Genomic DNA, 13,024 nt, shown 5'->3' with positions numbered 1-13,024 from the left:
TGCCCAAGCAGGTTGTGGATGCCCCATCCCTGGAGGCATTCAAGGCCAGGCTGGATGTGGCTCTGGGCAGCCTGGGCTGCTGGTTGGCAACCTGCACACAGCAGGGGGTTGGAACTAGGTGAGCATTGTGCTCCTTTTCAGCCCAGGCATTCTGTGATTCTATGATGACTCAGCTAGAGTGGGCTGGATTCCCTCACTGACCTTCAGTCCTCGGTATAAATGTTTTTTTTTTTATCCCTGCTATGCACAGTCCTGTATTTATAATTTCTCCCACTTCACCTTTCCTCAACTTAATTGCTACCAGAGTGTTTCCCCTTCTGGTTTTCAAATTGGAAATTCCTTTTTCAAGACCTGTGCTCTGCTGTTCCCCAGTTACTGGGTTAGAGGATGCAGCGAACAAACCTACAAACCCGGCTCCTCCCTCTGCACGCCATCAATATTTCATCTTGGTTTCAGTCTTGTGTAAGTGAGCTCTTCCCATTGCAGCACGCACCTTCCCCCCACTGCTTAACATGCACCAAGCACATTAATTAGAGCTGTTATCAGTCCATCTACAAAAGTATAAGAAAGACCCTTCTGCAAGGTGCTAGATGTGCACTGAACAAAGAGTCCAGCACAGTCACATCTCCAAGTCCTGATCCCCATCTCTGTGAACAAAGCACAGAATGCTATCAGCTATTATTTCCCAACAGCTGTCTGGTGTGCAGCAAAACAGGGTCTGTGAGGGTGAATACTCTGATTTTGGCTAATCCGAGGCTGTTTGCTGATAAAAATTCAGCCTAAAAAGGAAGGAAAATCATCCTTGCTTAATGGAGTGTGACATGCTTGAGAGCCAGCAAAGCAGTCAGCTGGAAAGGAAACATTTTGTGATGAACAGAAAACCCTCTAGAAAGGAAACTTATTTTCAGAGTACGTCTGCTGGCCGACCAGGTGCCAAGCTATGGCTGTGTGACAAAGGGCATCGTCTCCCTCCCCACCGTGTGCCCGTAAGACAGTTATTCCTCTCACTGCGGTCTATATTACCTGGGAAAAAAGAATGAGGGAGATAATAGGAAGAAAGATATCCTGTGATTTATAGCTGTTCCTGGCCAGCTGCCCAAACGTAGGCGGCCAGAACATATTTTCCACAATTGTCTGGCAAAAAAATTGCTAGGGAATTAGAAGGATTATTTGCAGCAGTTCTGGTTTCAATTTTTGCCTTATTTAATTTTAAGCTCTAATGAACTACCTTTAATAAAGGCAGCAGGTTGCAGCAGAACGTAATTAGTGGCAAAGGCAAAGCCCCCCCACTCTGTGTGGCAATGGGGCAGGCAGTGGGAGTGCAGCACAGTGATTTTTCTTCCCCCAGGGCTCAAGCTGAAAGGCAAAGGAGAGCCCCACTGCCAGGAGAAGGAAGAAGCACTCCATCTGCACATCAGTCCCAAGGGGAATCCACTGCTCGCTAAGGTTGTTCAGACCAACATCAAGTAGTGAAACTGGATGCCATGAAGATTTAATAAAGAACCTAAAAAATTACTAACTTGAGCCATGAAGCAAGAGAAGGCAGCAAGCTCTATGGCTCTCCTGCATGACAGATAAGCACACCGCTTGGTCCTGGAGCATCTCCAGAGAAGGGCAACAAAGATATGAGGAGTCTGAAAACAGTCTGATGGGAGCAGCTGAAGGAATGGGGTGGGTGAATCTGGAGAAGAGGAGCTCAGGGGAGAACTCATGGCTCTGCAATTCCAGACAGGAGGTTGTGATGGGGGGGGGGAGGGGGAGGAGGGTCAGCCTCTGCTCCCAGGTAACAGTGAAGTGATGGCTTCAAGTTTCTCCAGGAGAGGGTCAGGTTGGATATTAGGAACAATATTTCTCCCACAGAGCGGTGATGCAGTGGCACACCTGCCCAGGGAGGGGGGGGAGTCCCCATCCCTGGAGGTGTTCCAGAGCCATGGGGATGTGGCACTGAGGGACGTGCTCAGAGGGCGTGAGATGTGGCACTAAGGATCATGGTTCAGTGAACAACAATGGTGGTAGGTGCACACTTGGACAAAATGCTCTTAGACGCCTTTTCCAACCTTAATAATTCTATGATTCTGTGATTCTAAGTTACCCAAAGTGGCCCCAGGCTTGGCAGTGTTTGGCTAAATCACAACAAATACAAATGTACCCTTGTAGCTCAACCCTGAAAACCATCTGAAAACCATCTGGTCCCTCCTTGGCAGTGTATGCTGGGCATGGCCACATATCAGTTGAGTCACCCAGCCCTCCCATTTGCCCAACCACTATTGCCATCCATGTTAGAAAAGTCCTTTCCAGGCATTTTTAAATTTCATCCCTGCTAAAACCAACCAACCAACCAACCAACCAACCAACCAACCAACCAAACAAAACAAAAACAAAAAAAAACACATGAGAAATTTAGCAGGAGGAATATTGATTTGTTAGATCTACCTTGAAAGTTTTCTGATACAGCAACATGAGACAATAATGAGATGGATGGAACAGTGCCCAAGATGTCTGAGCTGCCAATGTCCATCACAGCCCTCACCCTGCCTCGTGCTGTCATTTCCAAGTAGAGGAAACTCCCATGTGGATGCCCTCCTCCTGCAGCAGGGTAGGGGCTCATATCACCAACGCAATGGAGAGAGATGTCAGGACAGTTGTGCACAAATACAGACCTATCTGCAAGGGAAATGCATGTATATAGCAAACATTAGGACAGCTACAGCTGCAGGTCTCCAGGCCAGCTGGGAGCATCCAGGGATGTCCGTGATCCATGGAAACCAGTCCAAAACCCACCACTTTTGATGACAAAGGTCATATTTTTTTGGCCAGAGATCTCAAGGAGCTCTGTAAATGTCTCACAGCGCCCTTTGCTGGCTGTCATCATGCTGAGTAGACACATTTGCTATGCAGTGTCCAATTAAATTTCTCAACTTTGGCTCCAGAAAAAAAATTTCTTTTGAAAGTCCCCCTGACTAATTGAACAGCTTTTCAAAGCCTCCTTGGGAAACCACGATTCCTTATCCCCACCCTTCACAACCTGTAACACAGCCATTAAATCGTAGAACCATTTTCTTTTCAGCCTGAGGTATATAATGAGGGTAACAGAAGAAAGCCCACATCTCCCAGCACAGGGAGAGAAGAGAATAAAGACTGTTGTCACTGGATTTCAAACCTTCATTGGCGTACCTGAAAGCACACTGGATCAAATAGTCCAAAATAGGCCAGGCAGAAGCAGCAACCCCTGCTCCGTGTCCTCGATGCCTTTGACCCAAATGCTGCTGTTTGTCTCTATTTGTGTGTTAAAGGCATCGAAGGAGGCTGGGTTGATGTTTGGGCACTGACGGATTGCTCCCAAACAAAAGCCAGGCCAGACTCCTCCATCCCCATTTTACAGGTGTGCTTAGGGGTGCCTGGGGAAGTGGGCTTCATCGTGAGGCTCATTCCTTAAAAGATGTACTCAGTGGGTGAAAGTTCAGAAGAAGCCTCTGCCAAATTCCCTTAGCAATCTCCCATTAAGCCTGCCTGGGAATTAGCAGCATGCATCCACTGCTCTCAGCTGATTCATAACTTGAGTAATGAGGATGGGCATTCTGCATGGCACCAATTAGGCACTCAGGCTGTCAGGTATTAACCGAAGTGTCAACAAGACAGCTGCCTGGAAGGCCAGGAGCCCTACTTAAATAGAGCAACGTTTGCTTCACGAACTTTCATGGTACTTTCTATTTTCACCTTGGCAGGGATAAGCTTTAGGTGCAGGTCAGGAGTAACAATTTTAGGGAATGATGGGCAGTAAAACTTTGCTCTGCAGAAATAGGCAGGAAATGAATAGTTGTGGAAATTAAACCCATATGCTGACCATACCAGTGGCTTGAGCTCATAGGAGAGTTTCTGGGCTGCATCCAACCTTGCACCAGATAAACGACACATAGGCCCTGGTAAAAGCTAGACTGGTGTGTAAGCGTCAGCACACAGTGCAGGGAGATATAGTGCTAATGCAGCCTGTAGTCCTGATCCTATGTACCCAGTTGTAAGGTCCATCCATTTGGCAGAATGAAGGTGGCTCAGCTCAATAAGTATAAAAAACCTTGATTCTAATATACATCTGCTAATATGAGAGAAGAGAAATGAGTCCTAAAATTACTTCAGCTCTTTACTGCTGCAACACAGTGGGCACTAAATATCCTCATACTTGTGCTGAAAGAAAAAAGCATCCCTAGAAGGGCTTGGTGGCACAAATATTGGGAAGTTACCATCACCAGGCTGGTCAATGGCAGAAATTAAACCGATTCAGTACACCAATTTCAAGGGTTTAAAGGGTGGGCAGAAGTACATCTAGTGACAGCTTGTAGGGAAAGCCAGAAAACATCTTTCATAATTTTTGCATTAGCTCAAAATTCATCTGGTTGATAGGTTTGTTTATCACTTTGGGAACAGTGTGTCCTGATTTAAACAGATGTCATCTCTTCAAAGCCACGTGTGATGAACTCAGCAAGGACTTGGAAGGATAACTAAATGTACAATGGAGAGAGCTAGGAAACTTATACTTTACACAGAAATCTGAATAACTGAAAGCAGATCAAAACTTTCCCTTGCAAAAACCTTTGTTATGTAGTTTTACAAGGTGCTTCTTGTTTGCAACATGAAATTTTGACTATCAAAATGCAAGATGTTGATTGTTATCATTTATTTTTAAGCAAGAAAAATAAATTCAAGCTGGTTCCAGGTCATGGAAGAACCCAACAGTTTTAGCCATACTTTAAAAACTGAATTCATCACTGCATTTTTCCACTTAAATGTGGGTGACTGCTAATACTGTTTTTTATTATGCCAGAATTATAAATATTCTTACTTAGAACTAATGAATTAATTTGGATGCACCAGTGAGATACGAATAGCTCAAGGTTTTCCCTGGGTGTGAGGAGCAGTAGTCAAGCAGCAGGTAATTACCCTGAACTGGAAGCTAAGTGGTTTTTGATGAGTAACTCATTAGGAGCAGGGACCACAGTGCTCTGAGAGCTCATAGTAAGAGCACAGATTGCAAAACAGGCACACAGTTGTGGCTGTGCAAGGAAGAGCTGTGTCCATTCGGAAGGTTATTAGCAGCAGATGGTTTTTTATCCTGATATGTAATATGGGGTGTTGCAGCTCTAGCCTGGAATCTTAAGATGTGATAAAAGCAACCAAAGTCAAAGCCATGAGGTGTCCAGTGTTGTATTACTGAGATCCCAGCTGGTCACCACCATTCCAATTCTGCATAAATGCATTCCATAAAAGGGTCTCAAGTTGATGGGGAGGATGAGGAGATAAGTACTTGTGGGAGATGGAGAGGTCAGCTCAACCTCATCAAAAGTCAACTCACTGATAATGAGGCTCTGGAAGGGAGACAGAAAGTCTGAATGAACAGGGGTGTTTTGTACCTAGGCAAAAGATAAACTCTGCTGATTTTAAGACTTGTTATGGAATTTGCTTGCTTTCTAGACAATGGATTGTTAGTGGAAATTTACTGAATACGTGTATTAGAATATTAAAAGGCTTGCTTAGAATAAGCACAGAGATGGATACACATCATGATCATGATCATCACAGCAATAAAGAAATCTTCCTGGCACAAGAACCCTATGTCGTGTTGCTAACTTGCAATAAATACTCCAAGTCCTTTAATAACTATGAGGAAAATTACCATGCCAAATTCGAACTAAGTTGCCTTCTAAAAATGTTTCAATAAATTAAGAAGGTAAGTAATAATTGATGCCTGCTATTTTTAAACTCCAAACAACTCCAGAAAAAAATATTTTTTCTCAGAAGTGAGATGCCATGAAAAGATAGGTCCATGGAGGGTGAGCAAGCCTCTTAGGTTTCCAGAATAAAGAAGGGACTAAGAAACAACTGCACCTGCTGCAGGGCATCAAGCAAATGGTATGGGATACTTGGCACATGTAGTGATAGGGCAGGGGAAGCGCAGTGCAGCTCTGGGACCTTCGTCCCATTCTCCTAACCCAGAATCCCTCCTCTAAGGTGACATTATAACATATCTCAGTTCTATGGATTGAGAGGACAGCACTGGCATGGGGCATTACTGGCACATTAGGAAGCTATTATCAGAGCAGCACTGCTGGTTACAGGTGGGAGGAGGAGCTCTAAGAGGAGCTGGCACCATCCTGCTGCAAGCTGACAAGGCTCCATGGTCACTCTGGTGTCCAAAGCTGTTTATGTTCCCTGTTTGTGAGCAGCAGACATGCCCCTATCATTTATAGCACAAACTCACCACACTGGGATATGCTTTATAAATAAAGGTATTAAAGGCATAAATCTCCTTTAAGGAGCTCCTAAGTGCCTCTAGCAGATAGCTGTGGGCAACTATTTAAAGAATGGGCCTCCTGGGATGGGAACGGGCATCACTCTGCCACCCTCGGAGGCTCTTAATCAAGGAGCCTTTTCCATCCACCTGCTGCTGCTGTGCTCCAGCTCTTTCTTTACAGCTCTGCTACATCCTCAGCAGGCTCTGAGCTGAAGGTCAGGTCAACAGAAGTATGAAACTTTCCTCTAAGTACAACCAATTAATTTTTTAAAATTTTACATTCAGATTTCTTTGTATTTCATCTCCAAGAACAGCTGAAGATGTTCAAGAGAGCACACACTGAAAGGCTTTGTTCCCATCCATGTCTTCAAATGCACATCTGAGTACACTCCAGTGAATCATTTCTTAACACATCTACAACCAAGAGCAGCAGGGTTGGAGGTAGCAACCTTTCCTGTCACTGCAGTGAATTAATGGGGTGATACAGTTGGGTACCTAGAATGCCATTGTCATTTTCATCCACACTCGTACTGCCCTATCCCTTAGCAGGATCAGTATCTGACCCATTTTCCAAGACAATGGTTACAGATAACAGATACAAAACAGGGAAAGATGCCCTTTAGAAAATGACTTGATGATTCATTGTGTCAGCTTTAACAAATTACATGCAGAATATGCTCTGAGCAGAACTGATTGCATACTCTGAGGAAAAGGTGCTTCCCAGAGATCCTGGGGACAGGATTTATTTGCTAAAGGTGACACAGCCTGGTGTTATTTGCAGCAAAGTGCCCAGTCAGCTCTCTGGCCAGCTGCTCACATTACAGCAGCTAAGGCAGCATCTTGCATTGATAGCACGGTACTATCAAGATGCCCAGCCATGGGAGACTCTGCTGCAGGGACCGGAGATTTTGAGATACGAGTTCTGTTTCTATCAAGTAACATTTTTACAACTAATTGTTGAAATTAGGCTGTTCTATCAAAATCAAAGCATCTTAATCTGAATGCTGCCATTTAATTTGAATGCTGGACTATTTACCTTGTAACTGATTAACAACTTTCAGAAGAGAGTAGCAAAATACGCAGTAGATAACTCAGATGATGGACAGCTCTGCTTCGTGAGCCCACAGCAAGATGCCTCCATTTTCTTTCCACATCTCAATTAAATGATTAAGTATTGCTTTCCAGGGCCGGAGGAATTACATGGCAGTAGGTGGGTTTATTTAGCAAAGAAGGAAAAACACTCCTACACAGAAGGAAAAGATCATTCTGAGTGACTGACAGCTATGCCTCTCAAAGCATGTCTGGAGGTAGCTGAATTATTCACTCTCAGGTCATGGCCCAGTCCTTTGCCCTTTTCTCAGACCATTTACCAGTTTCTCCAGACATCTCCAATGCATTTGTCACATCAAGATGTGCTACCCAGTCTGTTGACCATATAGATGGTCATAAATGTAGCTGTTGTCAACAGGGAAGAGGCTGGGGGCAACTCAAACTGGTCACAGAGACCAAGGCATCCTTCAGTGAGCAGGAGCTGCTCCGTTACCTTACATTAAGCACCTTGGCACATGTAGTGAAATCACCTGCAGGCAGGAACCTCAGCATGCCAGCGAATGTAGAAACCCCTTTCTACAGGAGAGTTGGTCTGGATGGCCTGTAAGACTCCCTACCCACTCAAATGTTTCTAGGATAACATGCTATGGCATCTAATTCTATTGTACATGAATTAATAATTTAATGTGAGGAGCTTTGGAAGAGAGGAGAGAGAGAAGCTCTGCAATCCGCATGGCCGTGCTCTGCAGTTACTACACCTGAACTGGTCATGCTGTGTTCACACCACACACACTGCTTCATGGGGGCTGGAAGCAATCAAGATGCTGGAAAGAATTCCACATGTAAGAACTCTCGGCTGTAGGGATTTACACTTTAAATAGGACACCTCCTTAAGTGTATAGTGGAAGGAGTAGCATGGGAACTTGTATATGACAATTTGAACTGGAGACTCAGTCATTTAGCAAGTTGGAAGCAGGTGGAAATCAACTCAGCAGCACAACTGAGCACCCAAGTCTGCTGGGAACAGCAGATGTGCACCAGCAGGACAGGGCTGTGCAAAGACCCTTGCATGACAACACCACAGCAGCCTGCAACCAGATTTGTAATTATTTTTTCAAATTTTTGCAGGGACTGTATGGCAAATGGAGATTCACAATTATTTAATACTTTGTGACCTAGACTCTCCACTTCTGAGCCATGCAAACACCCCTATCTGACGGTCAAAGAGCATCCAGGGGAGTGCTGTGGTGCTGGACAGGTTCATGTTGGATATTAAGAAAAAGTTCTTCTCCCAAAGAGCAGTGAGGCTGTGGCACAGCTGCTCAGGCAGATAAGGAGGTGTCCAGAGCCATGGGGATGTGGCACTGAGGGATGTAGGCAGTGGGCATGGTGGGGCTGGGCTGGGGTTGGGCTTGATGGTGTTAGTGGTCTTTTCTCTGATGTATGTGCCCAGTCCATCCAGAACCAGGCTACAGATATTCACAGATTTATTTTGCAAAGCTGTTCCAAGATGGCGAAGAATTGGTCCTTCATTTATCACTTGACTGAGGTTAACAAAAATATGTATGTTGTTTTGAGACTTTTAAAATTGCCCCAGATTTGGCAGGTATTGCCGCGCAGACTTGCACATGGGTATCACATCTGCTCTAAGAATACCTCAGCCAAAGAAATGACAAAACCTATTCCAGTGCTTAAACACCAGCAGTGTCAGTCCCAGTAAGACGGATGGCATTTAAACAGTTACCATCTAGGAAAAAGAACAGCAATACTGACAAAAGTTCAGTGACTAAATGGTGAGACATGAATGTCCAGACTTACCATTTTTATCAGCTCTTCTGAAAATCTGGAATTGAAAGAGAGAAAGATGCATTACTGAGGAGTTTGGTTGCACCCCCCAACATCCATATGCTTCCCCCACCCAATCCGAGCTCCTGCTCCAGTGCGAAGGGCAAACATTCCCTGGAAGCATCAGTGCTTTGGCTTTGGAAGTAACTAGTGGGTCTGGTGGTAGGAAGAGTCTCCTAGCACACTGCAATTAATAGCAGAACCCTTGTGCAAGGACTGAAATCTTACAGGCTGCTGCCAGGAATGGCTGTTAGCACAGGTTTGGCCATAAATTACTGAAAAATTAAGATGCTCATAAACTGGACAGAAAAAGGGACATCATCATCATCTCTTCACATCTGATTCTATTAATTTGAGCTAGAGCAGAGATTTTGGCTGTTCAAAGGCATTTCTCTGCAGAGGGAATAAAAGTACCAGCAGGACAGATCAGAGGCAGCCAGAAAAAAAATGCAATCTCTTCTTTTCTGGGTCATAAAATCATTACAGGAAAAAAAAAAAAAAAAAAAAGAGAGAAGAAACTGCTGCACACAAGAAACCCAAGAGACAAATTGGATTGCAGAATATGCTATTTAAATGCATACAGTTTAATTAACAACATTAATCATTCTTCTGCTGGAACTGCTTCCTAGGCCGCACAGGGCTAAGTCGAAGCTGCTCTTTCTGACACACTTGGGCGGAAGCAAGCACCTTCTGCTTCAGACGAATGTGCAAACAGCCACATCCCAACCTTCGGGAGCCATAAAAGCCCTACAAGGTTTAGAGCTTGCCACCACACTTCTTGGGCTGACCATTTCTGAGAACAACCAGAAGTGTGGAGGGAAGCCCTACATGTCTGCAGGCTCATGGACCTCACAGAGGATATGGGTTTTGAAGGAGCAGGCATTCTTTTCAATGGGATGGAAGAATTAGTGGGCCAGTGGGACATCAGGCAGCCCCAGGGTTTCTGCACACATCACTCAGCCATGAGCATCATGACTGTATTCCTGACTTGGACGACCCATGTCCTTGATTTACTTTACAGGACCAAGCTGTTTAGCATTGCTGTCAGTGAGCAAGTTCTTAATTGGATCGCTAAAATTTTGCCTAGGAAAATGATAAAACAGGACACCAGAAAAGAAAGCTATTCAAGATACAGCCACCTGTTAGCATGGGCAGATGGCACCATAGCATGAATGAGCATCAGGAGGCTGATGGAGATGACATTTGCTCCATGATGGCTTGCCAGTGCTGCCAAAAATGTTGCTCCTGCAAGGAATAAGGAATTACACTAAACTGTAAAACTAAAACAAGCTGTACTAGCCACCCAGGTGGGTGCTATTTTCACAGCTGGTAAAAAGAAATTATCTAGCCCAAAATGTACTCCACTGAGCTTCTCCTCATCAGTCATGTTACAAAGCTATCAGAGAAACTTCTGAAGAACAAGCTAAATTGCACAGTGAGGATTCCCACAGCATGGGCCAGATTAACCCGTGTTATGGGATGTACTCTTGAAGTGCATGCAGTACTTAGAATCATTAAGGTTGGAAAGGATTTCTAAGATCATCATGCCCAACATTCCACCTATCTCCAATACTGCCCTCAACCAGTTTGTGCCACATCCCCATGGCTCCTGAACATCTCCAGAGATGGGGACTCTCTTTCCTCCCTGGGCAGCTGTGCTACTGCCTGTCCACATTTTTAGAGAAGTTTTTCCTAATATCCAAATTGAACCTCCTCTGATGCAATTTGAGGCCATTACCTCTCATCCTATCTTGCTCCATTTGCCAGGTGGTTAGATGCACATAATTGCTATTGTATCTTAAGCCAGCAACATCTTTCAAGAGTTCCAATGGCTTTCTCTAAAATGTACATTTTTTGTGGTGCTCTCAAATAGCTACTGCAATTATTTGACAGAAGAAAGCAATTCAAAACGTTGGTGGTAATAATAAACTTTAAGTAAAATTGATGGTTTCAAATTTAAACATTCAGCTCTGATTTCTCAGAGCTCTTGGATGAGAAAGAGCTACACTGGAGGCTACTTGAGGGAGGTTTTCTTGACAATTTCATTAAATTGACACAATCACTCCTCTAATAAGTCTAGGAATTATTGAAGGGTTTGTAGAGTTCATTATTCCTTCAGCAGGTTAGCATGATGTTGATTTAAAATAGAGTGCAGCTTGGCCAGAATTCTGTGTTCCTGCTGATCTCAGTGCAGAATTGAGGACAAACAAGATCCATCCTCCTGGGTGAGGAGGGCCTGCGGGTGAGAGAACACCATCCAAGAGACACAAAGTCCAGGTGAATCTGCTCCCTCAGAGAATGGTGTTCCCTCATCCCCGTGCTGTTGCTCTCCTCATCTGGAGTTTGTCCTCATCTGGAGCTGAGACAAGGCTTTACGAACTCCCATAAGGAAATGCCTCTCCAACAACCTCTGTTATTCTTTCTGGTGCTAATGACAGAAAATAATGACTCGAAGTATTACTGCTTTGGACTACATCATTACAGGCCGTACTGCAATGGTCTTTCCCCACGCAGGGCAAAGGCCTGGCTAGGTGCTTCAGTAGGAAATACACTGTTGGCATGGAAACACAGTCCCAGTCAGAGTGCCCCTACAAGCTGCAGAGCTGCAGGGCTCATAGCACGTCCTCCCAGAGGGGAGCAGCTGACACCATGCCCTCGCCTTTCACTTCTTCTCTTACCTGCTCTGCTTTTTACTGCCGAGCTCTCAGAAATCAAGGCTGAAAGAAAGTGGCAGGGGTTGCAGTTGACGCTGTTCTGTTTACAGTGCTGGTAGTTCCGTGAGCACCAGCCTTGGGTGCAGCTCCATCAAGGATGGAGCAAGGATGGCAGAGATAAGTTAGTCCTCAGCAAAAGACAGATCAGGTCAAACTAAAAGCTTAATCTGACATGAAGGCAAGGGCATTGCTTTCCTCAGGGGTTTTCAAACTAAGACCAAAAAGAGTAGGCCATGAGGCACACAGCCACTGTTGGCCAAGCCAGGGGCTGTGCACCCTCCCAGCAGCTTCACCCCAAAAGGAGCCAACGGGGCAGCATGGCTGCTGGTCCTCAGCACTTCCATTCAATGTGTTTCCCACTTGTGTGATCAGAGGTGGTATGGACAGTGAGGAGATGAGTAAGAGCAGTCTGTAACTAAGAACTGAAGTACTCCCAGACAGAGGAATACCTGTCTAGACATTTCCCACATCTGGGGAGCCAATAATCCCAGCTCTGTATTGCACTCAGTCACACACAGTAAATACCTCCTGATATAGTTTTTTCCAGCATCCCACTCCTATTTTCCTTTTTATAAGTCTTATGATACTTGTGGATCATCTCTGAACCAGAAATGTCACTGTGACCACAGGTGGGTTGTAAGACCACCGTGCCAATTTCAACTCCTTTTCAAAAGGGATTTCGTTCTCCTGGCTGCAGGCAGAAACTGCCCACAAAGGGCATCTCAAGCAGCCCAGGACGAAGACAGAGACCACAATCTGATCTCCTTCTATGACCAGATGACCTGCCTGGTGGATGAGGGAAAGGCTGTGGATATAGTCTGCCTAGACTTTAGTAAAGCCTTTGACGCTGGCTTCCTTAGTGTTCTCTTGCAGAAGCTGCAGCCCATGGCTTGGACAGATAGAGTCTTTACTGGGTAAAAAATTGCCTGGATGGCCAGGCCCAGAGAGTAGTGGTGAATGGAGTTACATCCAGCTGGCAGTCACAAGTGGTGATCCCCATGGGTCAGTGCTGGGGTCAGCCCTGCTTAGTATCTATAGTGATGATTTGGACAAGGGGATTGAGAACATCTTCAGTAATTTTGCAGTTCACATCGAGCTGTGGGAAGTGTTGGTCTGAGTGTAGGAAGGC

The 13,024-nt window shown here is 45.0% G+C and overlaps 1 protein-coding gene across 6 annotated transcripts in view; it reads right to left on the bottom strand.

Annotated features, from left to right (window-relative positions):
• The window catches only part of NECAB2 (N-terminal EF-hand calcium binding protein 2), a 52,551-nt gene that overhangs the window by 36,198 nt on the left and 3,329 nt on the right, over positions 1-13,024 (bottom strand). For 5 of the 6 annotated variants that reach the window (XM_085235277.1, XM_085235278.1, XM_085235275.1 and 2 more), the window contains exon 2: positions 9,155-9,179. The exons of the other annotated variant lie outside the window; for it this stretch is intronic. In XM_085235277.1, the coding sequence (XP_085091403.1) occupies positions 9,155-9,179 (25 nt within the window). The remainder of the gene's footprint in view (positions 1-9,154; positions 9,180-13,024) is intronic. 6 annotated transcript variants of the gene reach the window in all.

Source organism: Meleagris gallopavo, chromosome 13 (assembly GCF_905368555.1).
Source record: "Meleagris gallopavo chromosome 13, MGAL_WU_HG_1.1, whole genome shotgun sequence".
In the NCBI taxonomy this organism is placed as follows: domain Eukaryota; kingdom Metazoa; phylum Chordata; class Aves; order Galliformes; family Phasianidae; genus Meleagris; species Meleagris gallopavo.
This window is presented reverse-complemented; position numbering and strand designations above follow the sequence as displayed.